Source organism: Orycteropus afer, unplaced genomic scaffold, assembly GCF_000298275.1.
Source record: "Orycteropus afer afer isolate SDZICR_OR568_19922 unplaced genomic scaffold, OryAfe1.0 scaffold00204, whole genome shotgun sequence".
Classification (NCBI taxonomy): domain Eukaryota; kingdom Metazoa; phylum Chordata; class Mammalia; order Tubulidentata; family Orycteropodidae; genus Orycteropus; species Orycteropus afer.
This window is the reverse complement of record NW_006921791.1, coordinates 1,417,932-1,440,036: the sequence shown is the minus strand read 5'-3', so window position 1 is coordinate 1,440,036 and position 22,105 is coordinate 1,417,932. Positions and strand designations below refer to the sequence as shown.

At 36.0% G+C, this 22,105-nt stretch overlaps 1 protein-coding gene across 1 annotated transcript in view; it reads right to left on the bottom strand.

The window, feature by feature from the left end:
• The window catches only part of SNTG2 (syntrophin gamma 2), a 698,933-nt gene that overhangs the window by 226,270 nt on the left and 450,558 nt on the right, over positions 1 to 22,105 (bottom strand). The window contains exon 12 of the mRNA XM_007948127.1: positions 14,083 to 14,199. Coding sequence (XP_007946318.1) covers positions 14,083 to 14,199 — 117 coding nt within the window. The remainder of the gene's footprint in view (positions 1 to 14,082; positions 14,200 to 22,105) is intronic.

Sequence of the window (22,105 nt, the reverse complement as noted above, 5' to 3'; positions counted from 1 at the left end):
AAGAAAAATGCTTTCTTAATCCAGTTATCAGAAATTTGATGAATCACTAACATAAAATAAAAAAAAGAAAACCCATAGGTAAACAAAAGTTTACACTGAGAATTGTAAGAAATGGTAAATATTTCATTGGAAATATAGACTATTTTCAATGCTTTATTTCACACTAATTATGTTTTGTGGTATATAGGCTTAAATAATTTCTAAAATTTTTAGTTAAATTACTAATATTAAATTTAATTTATGAATAATTGAAGTTTAAAAGCTCTTACAGAGAAAAAAATAATATATATGTATATATTCATTTTGTTCACTTAAAGAGTAGTACTGCAAGATATATTTAACACCGACAAGACAATTTTAAAAAAGAGTCTTTTAAAGAGGATTTACTTAGTATGATCAAAGCTCTTAGTTGTGTGGCCAAAGTCTGGTGGGTTAATTTATGAGAATTTGTAAGAATTTTCATGTCAAATAACATATAAAGCAAATAACTAGGTTTATCACTGTTAAGATAACAAAACCTCTCTTTGATTACTGGGTTGAAGAGTTAATTTTATTCTTTGTGAAATCTGCCTTGAAGACAAGAATTAGAACAAAGTCTTAATTTGAAAACCAAGCTTCATGGCTTTGGAAAAAGCTAAGGTTTTTACCTTTATGATAGTCAGTTAAATAACTCAGTGACTTATGATAAACTCCTGAAAACTTTGAAACCTTGTAGAAAGCCACAAAAGATTGGTTTCTGTTTATAAAAGTACTAAGAAAGTCGGTATTTAATATGTTATAACAAACATGTTATCACATCAGGAGATAAAATTTATGTCAATGATGCATGAAGATATTTGACAAGAAATTTATAATAATGTCATAATTTTATTATTTAAATTGCTACATTGGTCACAACTTTGTTTCCTTTGAATCCAGCATCATCCATGCCAATGGTTTTAACTGGGATAATTAACATATTTTACCCATGGTATTTTCATTACTATTAGGATGTTTAGGGGCTTGATAATCTTGGAGCAGTTAGTATAATTTCTCAAGATCATTATGTTATATGTGAAGCTCTTTGAAAATAAGGCTAATTAATCACTATGTTTAGAGATATTTTGTTTAAAGTTTTTTTTTTTTTTTTAATTGGCTTTACTTGGTTTTACATTACTTTTGTGGTTAATTCCTGTCTTGGTTCTCTAGTGCTGCTATAACAGAAATACCACAAGAGGGGCTTTAACAAGTAAGAATTTATTCTTCTACTGTTTAGGACACTAGAAGTTGGAAGTCAGAGTGCCAGCTCTAGTGGCTGAGTGAAGGCCTCTTTACCTTAGGCTTTTGCTCTGGTTCTTCTTCCAGGCTCACTGGTGCCAGCGGCTTCTCTAAACTCATGTGCCTGCTGGCTGCTGAGGTGGATGAACCCAATATCAATTGGTAAAATAGCACAATCCCAAGATCAACAGAAAACATGGCAGGCAATGATTCAAGTCTAGAAACAATCATATGATTGGCAGGCAACATGTCAGGGCACTGGTTCAAACCCATGAAATGGAAATGAAGACAGCCAAATGCAAGACCCAGATATGCCAAAAAGCTAGAGACTTCCTCAAAGCTTCCCTATATATACTGGCAGGAGAACACACCCTGAAGGCAACTAATTAACTTCTCACAGCAAATTCTACCATGGAGTTGATTATATCACATCCAATCTCATCATGGAGAATAACTGCATCCAGTTGTCAAGCCAAAACTATGGCCCAGCCAAATTGACACACAAGTTAACTACCCCAATTTCCATCAGGTTTTTCATTTTTAAGAATTACTATTGTTATAAATCAAGTACAGCCATTTTTAAGTTGTCATCTGCAGATAAATCTTACCAGGGTGATTCACTGAAAATGCCTGACCAAAATACCTCTAAATTAGACTATATCAGACTTATGAAGAAGACTACAATATTTAGAATGTGGACACCACTGGGCTACATGAATATTTCTAGAATTCTTTTCTAGAAGCTAATAGGGTTTTCAGATTAACTCAGGATTGCATGCAACCAAAATTAACCACACAGGACTGAGTAAACTAAAACAATTACTGTAAGGTTTATATGAAATTACTGATTGTGATGGTTATGTTTGTATGTCAGCTTGGTTGGGCCTGGTTGAGTGGCTGGGCAACTGGTGGTAGTTATTCCCCATAATGAGACTGGCAATCAACTCCATGTTGGGATCTACCACAAGAAGCTGAGTAGCTTCTTTGGGTATGTGCCCTGCTTCCTTGGAAGCCTTGGGAATGGTCTCTAGCCTATGGCATACTTGGATACTGCATGTAGCCATGCCATTGCTCAGCAGCCTGCTATGCTCTGCTGACTTTGGGACTTACAATGGACTTAAGTTAATGGCCTGCCATGTGGTTTGGTAACATCGGGACTGTGCCTTTTTACCTGTTAGCCTTGAGCTTCTCAGCCTCAGCAGCCAGCAGCTGTCTGAGTGAAGAAAGGCCTCTATCTCCAATGGGCCAGGAGCAGGAGGCAGAGCTGGACTCCAAAGTTCAGGGGCTTTCATCTAGCCCCTAGAGCCTGGCACTTTGAACTTGGACATAAAGCCTCCAAATTGTAAGAATAAACTCCTGTTTGTTAAGGCCATCCCATTTGTGGTATATTCTTGTCAGAGCAGCACTAGGTAACCAGAACACTGATGTTAAATGTTCTATTTATCTAGATATAAGAAATATTTTCTCCTTTCCTCTTTTTTTTTTTTTTTTTAAATATAAGAGTCAGCTATTTCAGTACTCTAAAAAACACTATGCTGGCTCCAGAATATCCTATGGTAAAAGCTTTTCATCATCTTCTTATTTTTGCTATTTTACTAGTGCAAATGGGGTATATTGTTTATGGGCTCTAATCTTTGGCCTTGGCTCCCACCTATATGGATTAGCCAATGTATTATAGGCAAGGGGTTGCCAGGAAAGGGAGTGACAGCTGGCGGCAGGCTGGAACAGCTAGAGGAGGTCAGGAAAGGAAGTGGGAGCCAGCAGTGGGACAAAATAGCTAGGGGAGGCCAGAAAAGGATGTGAGAACTGATGGCAGGCCACAATAATTAGGGAGGCCAAGAAATGAGCAGAACAGTTTGGAATAACTAAGGGACATGAACATGTCTGCCAGTTTGTCATACTGTGGTGGCTTGTGTGTTTCTGTGAGGCAAGAGGCTATGACACTGGTGTTTCAAATGCCAACAGAGTTACCCATGGTGGACAGGTTTCAGTGGCGCTTCCAGACTAAGATGGACTCAGAAGAAGAAAGAGGCCATCCACTTCTCAAAGAATGGGTCAGAGAAAACTTTATGAATAGCAGTGAAACACTGTTTGATATGTTACTGGAGAATGTTATGAATAGCTCTAAAACATTGTCGATATATGCTGAAGCTGAACCCCTCAGGTCTGAAGGCACTCAAAATATGACTGGGAAAGAGATGCCTCCTCAGAGTAGAGCCAATCTTAATGATGTGGATAGAGCAGAGCTTTTGGGGCCTCCATTTGCAGATGTTGAATGACTCAAAATGAGAAGAAATAGCTGCAAACATCCATTAATAATCAGAACATGGAATGTATGAAGTCAGAATCTAGGAAAACTAGAAGTTGTCAAAAGTGAAATGGAACACATTGATGTCCTGGGCATTAGTGAACTGAAATGGACTGGTTTTGGCCATTTTTAATCAGACAACCATATGATCTAAGCCAGAAATGACAAATAGAAGAGGAATTGCATGGCATTCATTGTCAAAAAGAATGTATCAAGATCTATCCTGAAGTACAACGCTGTCAGTGATAGGATAATATCCATATGTCTATAAGGCCAGCTAATACTACTGTTATTCAAATTTACAAACCAACTATGAAAGCCAAAGATGAGGAAATTGAAGATTTTTACCCACATCTGTGGTCTGAAATTGACTGAACATGCAATCAAGATGTGTTGATTATCACTCGTGATTTGAATGCAAAAGTTAGAAACAAAGAAGAATCATTGATAGTTGGAAAATATGGCCTTGGTGATGGAAATAATGCTGGAGATCACATGATGGAATTTTGCAGGACCAATGACTTATTCATTTCAAATACCTTTTTTCAACAACACAAACGGTGGCTACCAGTATGGACTTTGCGAGTTGGAGTACACAGGAATCAGACTGACTACATCTGTGGGAAGAGGCGATGGAAAAGCTCAATATCTTCAGCCAAAACAAGGTCAAGAGCTGATTGTGAAACAGACCATCAACTGCTCATATGCAAGTTCAACTTGAAGCTGAAGACAATCAAAACAAGTCCATGAAAGCCAAAATATGACCTTGATAATATCCTTCCTGAATTTAGAGACCATTTAAAGAATAGATTTGATGCACTGCACACCAATTACAAAAATGAGAGGAACTGTGGGATGACATCAAGAATATCATCCATGAAAAAAGCAAGAAATCATTAAAAAGACAAGAAAAGAAGAAAAGAAAAATGGATGTCAGAAGAGACTCTGCAACTTGCCCTTGAATGGAGAGTACCTAAGCAAAGGGAAGAAATGACTAGATAAAAGAACTGAACAGAAGATTTCAAAGAGCAGCTTGAGAAGACAAAGTCAATTATTATAACAAAATGTCCAAAAAGTTGGAGTTAGAAAACCAAAAGGGAAGAACATGCTTGGCATTTCTCAAGCTGAAAGAACTGAAGAAAAAGTTAAGCTTCAAGTTGCAATGTTGAAAGATTCTGTGAGCAAAATATTGAATGATGAAGGAAACATCAAAAGAAGATGGCAGGAATACACAAAGTCACTGTATCAAAAAGAATTGGTCGATGTTCATCTATTTCAGAAGGTGGCATATGATCAAGAACCAGTGGTATTTGAAGGAAGTAATCAAAACTGCACTGAAGGAACTGGTGAAAAACAAAGCTCAGGAATTGATGGGATACCCACTAAGATGATTCAACAAATGGATATGGCACTGAAGGCACTCACTCAGTTATGCCAAGAGATTTGGAAGACAGCTACTAGGGCAACTGATTGGAAGAGATCCATATTTGTACCCATTCCAATGAAAGGTGATCCCACAGAATGTGGAAATTATCAAACAATTATCATTAATATCGCAGGCAAGTAAAATCTTACTGAAGATAATTCAAAAATGGTTGCAGCAGTATATTGACAGAGAACAGTATACTGACGGAATGAAAGCTAGATTCAGAAGAGGACATGGGATGAGGATTATCATTGCTGATGTCAGATGGATCTTGGCTGAAAGCAAAGAATATCAGAAAGCTGTTTACTTGTGCTTTATTAACTAAGCAAAAAGATTCGATTGTATTGATCATAACAAATTATGAATAACATTGAGTAGAAAGGGAATTCAAGAATCCTTCATTGTACACATGAGGAACCTGTACATAGACCAGAAACCTGTCATTTGAGCAGAACAAGGGGATACTGCATGGTTTAAATCAAGAAAGGTGTGTGTCAGGGCCTCGTGGCCACATTCATTCACATGATGTTGTAAACTACAGTTAGAAGCGGAGTAGTGGAATATAAATTCACAACACCTTCCACCATATATGGATGTTTTCTTCTTATATTTAGGTTTTTACATAAAATGCCAGAGACTTTGTAAACGAATCAATAAAATGCCAGAGGATTTATATGATATTACATTCTGTTGCTTCTATATTTAGGATGAAGAGAAATTTAGACAAGGAATTTCCACTTGTGTTCATCAGGATCCCTGTGTCCTCACCCAAAGCAGCCTCCTACTTCTCATCTTTCTTGACAACCATCCTCATTTATTGTGCTGCTTGTTTTCACTTGGTGCTGACGGATTTGTGTACATTTCTGTTGTTGAACACTGTAATCCCAGAAACAGTGTTTCATGAAGCTGTGAGGAAGGGACATTAACATTTGGCTGAAATTATATTTTGGATTCTCTCACTACAATTAATGTCAGAATTATTGTATCTCTAGTTAATATTTCAGAACTTGGTGCAGAACTCTGGTAGCATAGTGCCTAAGGCACTTGACTGCTAACCAGAGGCTGCCGGTTCAAACCCACCAGCCACTCCTCAGAAGGAAGGTTGGGAAATCCTACTTCTGTAGTGACACTGCCTCGGCAACCCAAGGAGGGGTCACTATGAGTCGGGTCCGACTCGATGGCACATAACAACAACAACAACAACAGTATCTGCTTATTAAAATGTTTGCTGCACTGAAATGAAGATATAATTTGCTTGTGTGCAGGATAAACTAACAAAGGTCTCCTGGTCTAAATATACCTATAGAGATGATAAAAGACTTTCTCAGACTAGAGTTAGAAGACCGAGCTCTACTCTAGTCCCATCTAGACAAATTGTGCATTCTTGGAAGCAACTTTTATGCATCTAACATTTATCAATAAAATGAGGAATCCTCTTGAATTGACTATCTTGCTAGTCAGGAATCAAATGATATAATATACAGAAAAGTCCAGTATAAGTTGTAAAGAAATTTATAAATTTCAGATTTTTTAAGTTAGTATTTATGTCAGTATTTTTCATCTTTATTATGTACTAGGATCGATTTAACTCATCACTGGCTGAGTTGAGTATGATAAATGCCACATATAAGACCAATTTGAAGAGACCCAACACATTATAGAACTTGTAGGAAGTGTCATATAAAGAAACCTATTTACTGTTTTAAATCATTGCTTTTCAAAGTTTATTGACAATGATTCTCTTGTGGTATGCCTTTTAAGATTTTATGGGATACCTGAGTTCCGTGTAACATCATCTGGCAAGATTGGCTCTATGTTATGCTTACAACACTGGGAGTTATACTGAACCATGGAGGGATAGTCCAGTGCCTTCAAAGAGAAACACACTTCTCACAATCCCTGATGTGTTATCACATCTTCCCTGGCCATAGGTGATGACCAACCCAATGTTGGCCACATAATGCATGGACAGTCTTTTCAGTCTTCCAATACCTCTGATACATCCTGCCATAACTATATTTGCTCTACTCAAAAACAGTATAAACCCAGCCGATCAGATATCACCAATGGGATTTGAATTTGAAAATGTAGAGTCAATTAGGCAATGTCAAGTAGAAGATGAATTTGAAAAGATGATGATCATTTATTGAGCACTCAATTCCATACGAGGTACAGTACTAAACAGGTGACATTCATTGTCTTATTTAACCAACAAATAACGTTATAAGGAAGCTGAGAATTAGAGCTGTTGTTGTTGCTGTTATGTACCGTTGAGTTGGACTTGACTCATAGCAACCCTTCCTTGGGTTTCCGAGGCAGTGTCACTACAGAAGTAGGATTTCCCAACCTTCCTTCTGAGGAGTGGCTGGGGGGGTTGAACCGGCAGCTTCTGGTTAGCAGTCAAGTGCCTTAGGCACTATGCTACCAGAGTTCTGCACCAAGTTCTGAAATATTAACTAGAGATACAATAATTCTGACATTAATTGTAGTCTAATTTCTTTATACTCCCAAGGGTCCCTAGGATTGGAATACTTATTTCCTTCTCTGCCACTATGACTTAGATTCTCTCTTTCTTGGTCCACAACTTCACCAGTTTACCAAGATGTTGTTGTTGTTGTTATATGCCGTCGAGTCGGCCCTGACTCATAGCGACCCCACCTTGGGTTTCCGAGGCAGTATCACTATGGAAGTAGGTTGGCCAACCTTCCTTCCTAGGAGTGGCTGGTGGGTTTGAACCGTCAGCCTTCTGGTTAGCAGTCAAGTGCCTTAGGCACTACACTACCAGAGCCCCCAAGAATTAGAGTAATTAAGCAATTTGCTCAAATTACTAAATTTGTATATGGCAAATTTCAGACTATGTACAAGATTTATCTTGAAACAAAATCTATACTCCCAACTGCTATACAATCTTGACAATATGGCCATATATTAGGTGAGGTTATGAGTAAATAGAAGGTATAAGCAAGTAGGTTAACTAAGTATAGAATGAGATGAAATAAGTTCTTAGTGGGCAGTAAAGCAAGCAGACATACACAGAGAAGTAAATATTGAGCATCATATTGATGGTAGAATAAACAAATGAAATTCCATGCACTATTGTGTGTGAGAGCCACAGATAATAACACTGAAGGCTTGCGATGGCTTGGCACTGTACTAAACACCTTTTATGGATTATCTCATTTATTCTTCGACACACAGCTATCAGAAAGATACTATTTTGATAAATACCACTTTGCAAGTGGGAAATCTGAGCTTAGAGAGGTTAACAACTGATTCTAGATCACAGTAGGAGCTATATGAATCACAGATTTGGTCCACACTGGCCATGGACTTTCAAAATGCATACCTCTGGCTCCTTGAATAACCTTAACAGTATTGCTTTTCAGTTGTAGGAAACTGAAATGAAAAGCCAGGCTTACTGGCAAACAGAATCTGTGGTGTTTCTAAGAAATTACTTAGTGAAAGAAGTGATGACTTGTAAGACCTTTAGATGTGCATGTGGGGATAATGGTTTATGGTAATACAATACAACACAAAGACCTTGGAATGAAGAGTGTTGACATCAGGGGGAAAGCAAACAAAAACACTGAAACACAAAGAGAGAATCCATATACAGTATTAAGCAGTGAAATTTTATAATTTTATAACAGAAATTTTATATACCAAGACCTCAAATCCTCAAATTTCCAACAACATGTCACAACTCTGAGTGGATAAAGAAGAGCTCCTTAGGAGCTGAGGACCCAGAGGTTTGCACATCTGAATGTATGCTCTTCTAGATATTTCAGAGGGGAACAAAGCGATTACACATGGCTGAAAATTACAACTTGTTTAACTTTAAATTGCTTTTAATGAAAAGAAATGGGGGAGCAAGAGGGAATGTTTCTCCTCTTGAATGTGGTATGTTTTGTTGTTCAAATTAGCTAAAAATATCCCAAAGAATCAGCACCTTGGTATATTTTCCCTGGAAAGTTGCCTTTGTTTCAAGCAATGAGTTCAATTTCAAGTAATGCATGTTGTTAGGTGCCGTCAAGTCGTTTCTGACTCATAGTGACCCCATGCACAGTAGAATCAAACACTGCCGGATCCCGCGCCAGCCCCACAATCCCTGCTGTACTTGAGCCTATCATCACAGCCACTGTGTCAATCCATCTCGTTGAAGGCCTCCCCCTCTTTCCTCGACCCTCCACCCTACCAAGCATAACATCCTTCTCCAAGGAATGGTCCCTTCTGACAACATGACCAAAATGGGTGAGATGAAGTCTGGCCATTCTCGTTTCCAAGGAGCATTTCGGGTGCACTTCCTCCAGGACAGATCTGTTAGTTCTTTTAGCAGTCCATGGCACTTTCATCATTCTTTGCCAGCAAAACAACTCAAAAGTATCAACTCTTTTTCGGTTTTCCTTATTCATTGTCCAGCTCTCACATGCATACGAGGCGATTGGAAATATCATGGCTTCTGTCAGGCTCACCTTAGTCCTCAAGGAGACATCCTTGCTCCTCAGCACTTGAAACAGTTCCTTCGCAGTTGATTTTCCCAATGCTACATGTCCTCTAATGTCCTGACTGCTGCTTCCATTGGCATTGATTGTAGAACCAAGCAACGTGAATTCTTTGACAACCTCAATCTTCTCTCCATTTATTGTGATGCTGCTCGTTGGTCCAGTTGTGAGGATTTTTGTTTTCTTTATATTGAGATGTAATCCATACTGCAGACTGTATTCTTCAACCTTCATCAGTAAGTGCCTCAAGTCATCCTCACTTTCAGCAAGCAAAGTTGTATCATCAGCGTATCTCAGATTGTTAATGATTCTTCCTCCAATCCTAATGCCACATTTTTCTTCTTAATGTATACAATTGCTAAAAGTTATGTTATATGTCATGTAATAAAATTTTAAAGTTAAAAAATTATTTTTGTGAATGTGTTTTTATAGACTCTATTCTCCATTATTTTTAGGGGGTCTCATTTTTTGGGGGGGTGGTAAATCTCAATAGGCACTTAAAATCAAACTTGCAGAATCATCATGGACTGGGTTGTCTTTTTTGGGAAGCTAATATACACCTTCTGGAGGTCTTCAAAAACTCAGAGAAGAAAGTTCGTTTTTCATTTGATGGCAAAAACAGTTATCTCCATGTTAAATTTTTCAGCCATGTCTGTGAATGTCAATGACTGAGTGACAACTGAATATAAAATATATATGTAGTCTACAACAGTTTTGGACATCTTACAATTTAAGTCTGAATTGGGACAAGTTTAAGACTGAAAGTGATTACTATTAATAATTATGCCTAAACAAGATTAAAAACCTGGAATTGATCTGTTTAAACTGGAACATATAATCATCTCCCTTTAGGTGGATGCTGAGGCCCTAGAGATAGCTTGAAACAATCACTTCTTGGCAACTTTTTAACAGTTTTTCAAAATCAAATTACAGTTGTTAAATTTTATATATTCAAACCTATATTAGCTTGCCTCTGAAAATAATTAATTTCTTTTTTTTAATTTAATTTTTTGTAACTCTATATGATGGACCTTTGAAAATAAATGTTCCATACTCTCAATTCACAAAAGCATATTTTGCAGGATGTTTCCTTTTTGATTTACTACTTGCCTCAACAAAAATTTTAAAAACAAACAAACCAACAAACACAAAGTTCAGAGAAGAGCAGGTCTAAAAGTTTATGAAAAAAAGTTTACTGAAAAAAAAAGTTGATCAAATTTAGTATAATTTAAATGCTGAAACATAACCCCTAAAATCAGGGGATTTAAAAATCCTGTTATTGAAAATAAAATAAAATTGGGCTCACAAAATACCATGAAACCTTTGATCTGGAAAATTGAAATTATCATTCTATTTATTAGACATATGAAAAAAAAAAAAACAAACCTCACATACCTCAGTAATGGAATATTTAAAAATCTGATTAAGTAAATCCAACTTTTACCTGGAGCTGATACTCTTGATCTCATTATCCCTGGAGGGAAAGTTACTTCTGAGAACATAAGCACTTTCTGAAAATACCTGGCTTTCTGCAAACATTCTAAATTGAGGACAATCAGAAGACAAAATGTGCTGCTTGATCCCTACTGATTCAGAAGATGCAGTTTCCAAAGTTTCTAGTATATTAGTCATACAGGGCTATAATGATCAGATGTAATTATCAACTCATATGGTTCTTAAATGGCCAGCTGTAAGGAAGTGAAATAGCTTTATTAGAATTATGTACAAAGTGAGACAAAAATCTCTTAAGGTGCAAATTGTTCCTGAGGACTAAATCAGAGATTCACTGCAGCACTTGGACTCTCTCAGGCCACCAGCACAGCATTTGACTCATTGAAACTTTAATCTTCTGTACCAGACTGGAAAATTTCAATTAGTTTCACAGAGGAAACTAATGTTTGGAAAGATTAAAAAAATGAAAGGACTGAGAAAAGACTCCTCTAATCATTAAAGTCTTCACCCATTCCTTTCCATTCTATCAGGTAAAGTGAGTTTTGGCAATTCACTACATCACCTATTTATTAAATATGCAGTATCAGGCAGACCTAAAGTATTTATGAAAATATGTGGTTCATTCTACATATTCCTAAAATGTCTATACTTTAGCCTTAGGAAAAAAAAAAATAAAGGGAAAAAGAAAAAGAATATAAAGTCTTGATAAGAAAGGAGGTAGAAATGGAGGGAGGCAATTAAGGAAGGCATATGTCTGCACAGGCTCCAAGGACCTGCTGTAAGTACGCATAGAACATAATGCAGGTTTTAGTGAGCCTGCGTGCTATATTGATTTCAATTGGTCAGTTATTTCTTTTCCTTAGAACAGAGGTTTGAAAAGGTTTCAAATTTCTACACAAGATATTTATGGTAGTAAAAGGTGGCATTGCTTGCTTCTGGCAAATCTGAGTAATGGAGGTCAGCCAATCTATTTTTATGATGTGGTGTTTGTGACATGGATCAATGCAAAGAAAATTGGCCACTGAATTCTAAAATAAATAAGAAAAACATGATATTAATAATAAAAAGTATTACATTGCCCATCTTGTCATTGTAGAGCTCAATAAATAGAATTTCTATCAAAGATGTTGAAAATGGCAATGAATATAGATTCGATGGGTTTTTGCCCTCAATGTCATAGAATTTTGATTACATATTTCAAGCGTCTCTCATAATGTAGAATGCTTTATGTGGGGACCAACCATACAGTGAGGATTTTATCAACTAATCAGAATGGAAAAGATTCCTTACAGAACTCAATTGCATCCTCTGAGGATATTTTGTCAATTTTTACTCCCCACCCCCATCCAGAGAGGGTGGGTATATTCTAGTTTTAGTAGATGAGCTGAATAGTCTTATATCTGATGGTAGTGAAGTTGAGATAATTTCGTCTCCTCGCAACTTCAGATTAGGTGCTGAGCTGCTCTGTGGTGATTTTTAGTTTCTAATGGTAATGTATGAGCCACTTCTTCTTGAAGCAGTAACAAGTACAGAGTATTGATGGCCACTCTCACAGAATCGTAAATCATACTCCAAGTTTGCTTGTGGTTCACTGCCTACCCTGGATTGAGGCTATCCAGGTTATGTGAAGTTATTTTTATGTTTTCTTTTTTAATTCCAAGTTCTTTCCTGGTGGTACTTGGTTAGACAATACCATAAAAAATTTGTTGAGCAAGAAATGTTAAAGAGCATTATTTCATTTGTTTTGAGGAGTTTCCATTAATTTTGAAGACATTTAGATGATTCTTTAATGTCAATTCACAGAATTGATTTATTAAAAATAAATTTATTTAAATTTACTAAACAATATTCTCCTGGAATGGACCTTAGAACAAAATAAGCAAATCAGTGGAATAACTGGTAAAATTTAAATAGATTCTGGAGTTTAGTTAACAGTATTCCACAGGTGTTATTGTCTCAATTTCTAACAAATGTACCATGGTTGTGTAAGATGTTTTCATCCAGGGACAATAGGGTAAAGGGTACACAGAAACTTTCCGTACTAAAGGTGCAGCTTTTCTGTAAATCTAAAATAATTTCTGAGTAAAAACTTATTTAAAAACTCAGACCTTATCAATGAAAGGTACATGCTATATATTATTGTCTTAATGCCTGATGGGTTAACTTGATTGTGTCCTATTATTTATTCTTTAATATGGCAGAAATTTCAATCAACACTGTATCACTTTCATCATTTTTTCTCTTTTAGATACCCAAAGCTATAAGTTTTTGTCTTAAGTTTACAGTTCTGATTTCTGGACTCAGAAAAAGTAAATTGCCTTAATTGGTAAACTTCTAGGCAGAGTACCACACTGCATTAGGTTAGCTTTAGAAGAATGGTGTGAGTGGGACCTGGAAAATGAAATTGGAGAACTATAGCATTCAGCATTACATCTATATTATGAGCTCTGCTTAAGTAGGCTGCTTGTATATTTTAATAACAATTTGAAAGATATGGGGAAAGAATAGTTTCTAAATTTTCATTGCCTGTTAAATTTAAAATATTGAAAGAGAAGTCTTTTCTGTTTGCTTTACGTGTTTCTAGCCATATATTTTATCTTTCTTTAATACACATAGACTTCTGTATCTACACCTGCCTACCAAGCTGATTTTTAAGCCTAGATAAATAAATAAATAAATAACCTCCCTCCATAAAATTATAGTAGATATTTGAATTGAGAGGACTAAATAGATTCATTCATTTATGAATTTGACATGAGAACTAGCCAGTTAATCCACAAGCAGAACACTTTCTAGACATTTACGTAAAAAGGACAATGGCAAGACATAAGATCTCTACCTTTGTTTTCCAAAAAAAGAGATTTAATTGCTGCTTCTCTAATATCAGGAGCTCTGGTGCTGTAGTTGACTAAGGCATTTGACCGCTAACAGAAGGCTGGCGGTTCAAACCCACCAGCCACTCCTTCGAAGGAAGATTGGGCAACCTACTTCTATAGTGATACCGCTTCGGAAACCCAAGGAGGGTTTTCTATGACTCGGAACTGACTTGACAGCAGTGAGTTTGGTTTTTGTTTTTCTCTAATATAAATTACATCACCAATAAAGCATGCTTCATTGTATTTCAAAGGTGTCCTTACCGGAGGAGTGCTGAAAATGTAGAAGGATGAACCTTTCAGTGCCAGGAACTTGTGTTTGAAGGTTTGAGAGGAGTCAGTTCCTTGGAGTCTCTCATTTACCCACCCCATATGTACAACCTGCAGAGGGAAACCTTTGAAAATTAAAAATCAAGCCTTAATAAGAGCATACTGTCACAGGAGTAGAAAGAACAAACATTAAACAAGTTATCCTTTCAATATTTCAGCACACAAAAAATTAGTAGAAAGTGGAAACGTGAAATTACCAGAAAAGTTTTCAAGTTTCCAAATCAAGTATATAGGATATAAATGCATAACATTTTTATTTAAACATCCAAATTCTGTACTGGTCTAGGTTCTATATAGGAACTTCTATATATTTTCTATTTTGTCCTATGATCAAGTTCTCCTCTGAATTAGAGTTTTATGTCCCATGTATTTTGTTTAAAACACATATTGAATTACATTCTATTAGAGGGCAGTACTTCAGATTTTTCTATGATATTGTAAAAACAACTAATTATAGTAAATATATAAGATGACATGTGGAAAAACTGATTATGCTTTTCTTTACAATTTAAGTTCTTAGACAATGGAGAATCTAGTACAAAATATTAAATTATTATAACTGGTATTGAATATCTTTTACACCAAATGGAAATTGTAAAACTCAGAACATGATTGTCAATAATACCACCAGGGAAGTGTCCCGATGTTGGAACAATCAACCATAGCAGATCAAAAGAGCAGCTTTTGGCCTGGGATATGGCTCAGAATGCAGGAATGGATAAAAAGAGGACCAATGGAAAACAGGGAGTAGCGGCAAGTGTACTGTTACATTGTGAGGATTGCAATCAATGTCACAAACCAAAATGTGTATGAATTGATCAATGGACAACTAATTTGCTCTGTAAACTTCCACTCAAATCACAATAAAAAGTAAAAAAAAACAAACAAAAAAGAATCGGAATATGATTCAAAAGCCTAGTTGTTGTTGTTGTTATGTGCCTTCGAGTCGGCCCGACTCATAGCGACCCCTCCTTGGGTTTACGAGGCAGTATCACTGCAGATGTAGGATTGCCCAACCTTCCTTCTGAGGAGTGGCTGGTGGGTTTGAATCACCAGCCTTCTGGTTAGCAGTCAAGTGCCTTACGCACTATGTGGAAATAATAATATACATCAATAATTTTGGGTATCAATTCAAACTAAGCTAAAACTTCTGTGTCTTACAGAAAATTTTGACACATGCTTTATAGTAAGTGATATGAATAATTTATTTCAATATTTCCTCATTTTTTCATTTTTGCCATATTACTGAAAACATATTCTTATGCAGTAAAGATTTAAAACAACTTGAAATTTTTAAAAAGTGAAAATAAATTTATCATAGACATACCTCCCACTTTATGAAATGGAAATTTTCCATGGGCTTAACACATCATTAAAGTTTGAGAATCATCAAGAGTGCCCCCAAGAGAACACGTGAGTGAATGGAATAATAACTACATTGTATTCAAAGTAGGTAATTCCTTCTTTCAGTTTCTTACTTGACCACCTCTCCCTCCCAGTGAAGATCATCTTCATTAAAGTCAATGATAAGCTGGTTTAAACCTCAATATGCAAGATGAAACAATAATAGCAATAAAATGCTCTTTCAGTAACAGCATTTTTAGTGATGAGAAAGATAAAAATAAGGACTATTATCTGGCAGAGAGCTGTAACAATACCTAAGTTGTGAATATTATTATGAGTTTAAGTGTTGAATATAAATAATTTAAAGAATCCAAAGTTTTAGTTTTGTTTTATCAGCTGTCTTAGATAGAGATTTATAATGTAACCCAAATATTTCACTTGTTCATAAACTTGTAACCTTCTGGCTTAAATTTGTAGTCCCATTAAAACACAGGCACCACATCAATGTAATACGTAATATATTAGTGTTATAACAGCAGACTTATTTTTCAATTTCATAAGTCCTTGGAAACACTTAACTTTGCTGAGCCTCAGTTTTTCAACATAAAATGTGACTAAACCAAAAAACCAAACTCACTGCTGATGAGTTGGAGCCAACTCACAGAGACTCCTCCTTGGATTTCTGTGGTGGTATCACTACGGAAGTAGATTGCCCAACCTTCCTTCTGAGGAATGGCTGGTGGATGTGAACAGCCAGACTTCAGGTTAGCAGTCAAATGCCTTAGGGACTATGCTACCAGAGCTCCTTAAAATGTGACTAGATCACCTATTTCACTTAATTATTGTGATATTTTAATACTATATAATAGAAAACACCTCACAGGTGGGATATAAATAATATATTGTTCAGATTGTACTAAAACTATACAAAAACATTAAAATATAACTTACTATTTGAATTTCTGATTGATTTAAAACCAAATATACAGATTATTTAAATACATCTAATTGCATTTTACTCTTTTTAACTGGTTGGGTTAATAGGTGCATTTTTGTTGGTTATAATACCCATATTAATATTATTGCAAATCATAAAATGTTCTCAACTTGCATTGTTAAAATTCATATAATTTTTCTAGCTAATTTAGTAGATGCTTGATATTCCTAAAATCAACTTGAATTCAATGTGTGATTATTTAATTCCCAAGTCATTATTGCATGAGAATAATGATTTGTATAGTTTTTTGATATGCTTAATTTTAAGCACATTTACTAAACCAATAAATAGGAAGCATAGTTACTTTATTTCAAAAGGAAAATAATGTGCCAGGGATTGTTTAGAAATATTTCTCTATTATATGAAAATGAACATAATAGGGTTAAAAAGTTTCACTAGTATATTAAGTTAGTATATGATCATATTACTAAATCTACTTAAGGGTATTGAGTACTTGGTAAAGGTTTACAAACTAAATCATGACTATCATGAGGTCTAAACCTTCATAGTATGGATATTTTTCCCTCTTAATACAAAGTTATGAAAGCCAGTGAGCTGTACTATAGCTCTCAAACAATATTCACTTGATCACACCTTTTCTGTCAGTGCTTCCTCCTTAGTTTCTGGGTTTGTGACTCTTGGATAACATTCTAGGACAGCAGTAGGCACTTTCACCTCATTTGCAAGAATTACGGAATTCAAATCCAAAGACTCTTCATGAGTCTGTGATCTCCCCGTTATTCAGAAATTAGTCCTGGCATCTGCTTAATCTTGCTGCATTTCACTGTCCTGTCTGTAATATGGGAGGTCTAGTGGCATAGTGCCTAAAGCATTTGACTGCTATCCAGAAGGCTGGTGGTTCAAACCCACTAGCCACTCCTCAGAAACGAAGGTTGGGCAATCTACTTCCATAGTAATACCACCACAGACACCCAAGGAGGGGTCGCTATGAGTTGGATCTGACTCAAGGGCAGTGAGTTTTTATTACACTGGTTAGGAGCTCTGGTGGCATTGTGGTTAAAGCATTGGGTTGCTAATTAGAGGGTCAGTGGTTTGAACTCCTCAACCACTCCTCAGGTATACATGATGCAGTCTGTTTTTATAAAGATCTACCGCCTTGGAAATCCTATGGGGCAGTTCGACTCTGTCCTGTAGGGTCACTATGAGTTAGAATTGACTCGACGGCAGTGGATTTGGTTTGGTTTTTGGTTACCATTTTTAAGAATGATCTTTAAGGCACATTGGTTTAGCACTCGATTGCTATCAGAAATGTCAAAGGTTTGAACCCACCAGCCTTACTGCAGGAGTAAGATGTAGCAGTCTGCTTCCCTAAAGATCACAGTTTAGAAACCTTGTGAGACAGTTCTACCTTCTCCTATAGGGACACTAGGAGCTGGAATCAACTTGATGACTGTGGATTTTTTTCTCCCCCCCCCCAGGGGGTGTTGCTATATTTAGGCAGGAATGTGATCATGTCTCTTCTCAGTGCTTTTATAGCACTTCTCACTGAATCCTTGGTCAGAGACAGCTCTTTAAGGGGAAGAACTATGTCTTTTATCTGTGATCTCCTCTATATACCACAGTATCGGCAGCTAGTCACTGTTGCCTCTTTCTTGAAAGAAAAAGCCAGTGAATCTTCACTTATTTAACAGCTGTATCTTTATGAGGAGCCCTATGATTATAGCAGGAGAAGATACATTTATTGTATTTATCAGGATGGCTGAGAGGAAGACCGTTCTTTCGTCGATTACCATCAAAACGTGGAACCAGAATTTCAAGAAAATTTCTGGAAAAACCAATTAAACCTGATATTCACCGGAAGGTTTTAAGAGGTAGCAGCAAGCACACAAATCTGATTTGATACTGTATTTATTACCAGGAATCTTACTGAGATCCCGATATACTACAGAGTTAGCCAGGAAACCAAAGGATAGAAGATAAACACAGTCCAGACAAATCACTTAACATTAAAATCAAAACACTTCCTTGTAGGTCTCTTGTAACAGGGTCTGAAAGGTTCTCTAAAATTTGTCAAACAAATGTTTTCTCTGGTGAGAATTTCTAATGGCCAAAATCTTAGAATATTTTTCTAAATAACATTCATAAAAGAGTGAGGGAAGACATAAAGTAATTATTTTGCTTGTAAGGGAGGAAAGACAAAGCTGCTTCTTCCTTTAAAAAATAATTTATTCAAATACTGCCAGGTCTCCCTCTCTTCCTCTTTCCTTTTATGAAATAGTTATTCCTATGCTGCAAATTGAGTTTCTTATGAGTTGAAATGATTAGTTGGAACCTGACACATAAGAATTTAAGACAAGGCTATATACACCTACAGATTTATAAATATAGATAGAGATAAATACAGAAAGAGAGAGAGAGAAAGAAGGATTTATATTATATATTGACAAAGGTGAACAGACTTGAAATTTGAATGGCTAAATTCTTGTTTGAAACAGAAAATTGGAGATTATTTTGTTCAATATAGTAAAAGCAAGAGAGGAGAGCTTAGTCATGAGATAGAATTACCATATCATTCCAACTCGGCATGAAAATTACTCTCTCTTTGGAGCAACAGCTATTAGGTGAGTAATACCAGTTAAAACTTCCCTCTTCCTTTATCTTAACTCTCTCCCGGAAGGCTGGTACTATATATATATATATTTTTTATCTGGTTAACACAATGCTTGGCACAGAGTTCAACAGGAATTTTATACTGAGAAGGGAAGAAAGAGGTACTTTTGTGGCCAAGAGGACAATAACACTAATTGGTAATAATCTGAAATTTCTGTTAGTTGGATGTGACCTTAATTAAATTCCATATGTAATCTAATTCTGCTGAGGTTAATTAGAAAATAAATAAGTAATAGCTTTGCTATTATTGGAAACTGGCTGCTTTATGAATCTTTTTTGGTATATGAAGTTCATAAATTATATTAAGAGAAGCTAATTTTATCTTTTACATTATGGATTTTCTAATGGCTTATTACATGTTCCAAGAATATATATTATAATTTTATGAATACCTACCTGATTGTATCACTATAATTAAATTAAGAGAACATAAACCATAATAAAAGTAATATATTTTCATTTATTTTTTCTGATGACATTTCTATGGGAAAGTCCATAGTTTTGGCCCAAACTATTTAGGATAATTAGTTAAGCATACATAAAATGATTGCAGCTGGTCTGTTTCTTTATGCAGAAAAAGCAAGAATTACCTGTATTATTTAGTACTTGAGGACAAGGTCATCTATAATATTTCTGCTTTCCACTGCATTCCCTTTAATTCAGATTGTTCAAGAAGAAATTTATTTTGGGAATATATGGAACTACTTGCTATTTTAGTAGGGCGAACATATGTTCCAGTTTGCCTGAGACTATCTTAATTTATGCTTGTCTTAGGATCCCTTTTAGGTTAATCTATGTCCCACACAAAAGTGTCCCAGTTTAGATGATAAATTGTATGGTCATTTTATTTATAAGAAATAAGAGTCTACAGATCTAAACTCTATGATTTGTGTATTATCCTTCTTATTCTCTTTTCTTTAGGTTTTATTTGTGAGTTTCAGTAGTTGTCAAACACTCTTGTTTTTCCATATTTATTCAAATATGTTTCTTATTTGCTACTTACTAAAATCAAGAATTAATTGTCCAGAATGAGAAAAAAAAAAATCTTATTTTTAAAGGGTCCAGTATTAACTTCCTGTAGCAGCTCTGGTGGCGTAGTGCCTAAGGCATTTGACTGCTAACCAGAAGGCTGGTAGTACAAACCCACCATCCACTTCTTGGAAGGAAGATTGGGCAATCTACTTCCGTAGGGATACTGCCTCAGAAACCCAAGGAGGGGTTGCTATGAGTCAGATCCGATTCAACGGCAGTCAGTTTGGGTTTGGTCTGGTTAGTATTAACTTCCCTTAGATCTGCTCCCCAAAATCAATTCAACACTCACTTACTGCTAATTTGTTATGTTCAAATGGCATAATGCTAGGAGGTACAGGGAATGCAAGGATGTCTAAGACAGTCCTTGATCTCAAAGAGCTTTCCTCAGATTTCTATTAACAATGCTATGAATTAAAGACAGTTATGGGTTCTACTTTAGCAAGTTAATAAGACTGGTCTGGAAAGTGAATTAAGGACACAGGCCCTTTATTATACTGATAAGTGAGATTGTTTTCATGACACTCATAATGTGTGTGTGTGTGTGTGTGTGTGTGTGGCCAAGCTAGGTGATATCCTCAGTATAGACAATGGTTAACTTATCCAGCTTTCCAGACAACACAATCTTTCTTATGAGAGCCTATTGTGTGAGTCCTGAGTGCCTTAATTACACTTGATCAAGGAAACCATGGTGAATCAGGGTAAGTTCCAGTTTTGTTCATTAGAATCCTCCTAATAGAGAAAACCCAAAAAAGCCAAACCTGTTTCCATCAAATTGATTCCAACTCATAGCAACCCCATGTGTTACAGAGTAAAACTGTTACATAGGGATTTGTTGAGTGCAATCTTTAGAGAATCAGACTGTCAGGTTTTCCTTCTGTGGCACTACTAGGGGCGTTCAAACCCTTTAGGTTAGCAGATGATACCAAACCAAATACAGCAGAGGGTACCTACCAGGAAAGAATTCCTGATTTATTTATTACAGATGTCTCTGAAATTTTTGCTCTGTTCTCAATCTATCAACAATTACCTGAGCATGCTTCCCTATTAATATGTTATGGAAGACAATGTCTGGTGATGTGTTTCCATTAAGATTACAGCCAAGAAAGCCCTATGGAGCATTTCTACCCTGTAACACATGGGGTTGCCATAATGGGAATTCACTTGAAGTAACTAACAACAACAAAACATAGATAACTTAGCATTTACATGCTACTGTCACCCTGTATATAAAATCCTAGTAAAATTCATGTGTTTCTAATTTTTGTATAAAATACAAGTATGAATAGAAATGTTGATATTTAATTCCTGTGTCTTAAAGAATTGTGTTGAGATCCTGCAACTGTATTTCTTATTACTTTGTATTGCTAGAAAAGCATAGCATTCAGCGTGAAAACCAGGATTTCCAAACCTCTCAAGCTTGAATACATTTAACTGGACCAGATTGCTTAGCTCTTCACCTTCTTTAACAGAACTGAAACTCTCTGCCCTCTTTTTCACTATCCAAAGCAAACATACCTGACATAAGCTATGCTGTTTTGTAACAGAGATACTTATTTTTGTAGAGAGTATGAAATGATTCCACTTCAGCTCCCTGCAAACTCATTTATGACATCAGATATTTGAGTCTATCTAAAAAAAAAAAGGATAATATATTAATTATCCATTCATCTAGATTCCTCTGACATTGTGCTCTATAATCTGGGGTAACTGTTTGGGAATGCACTACCTAATTTACATTAAAAAGGAGACCTGGTGATATAGTGGTTAAGGACTCCACTACCAACTGAAAAGTTGGTGATGTGAACCCACAAGCCTCTCCACAGGAGAAAGATGTAGAACTCGGCTTCCATAAAGATTACTGCCTTGACAATGGGCCTATAAGTTCATGTGAATGATCAGAATTCCCAGGTGTATAGTAGAGCTGACAAGGGGCAAGGTTATGGTCATTGCTTG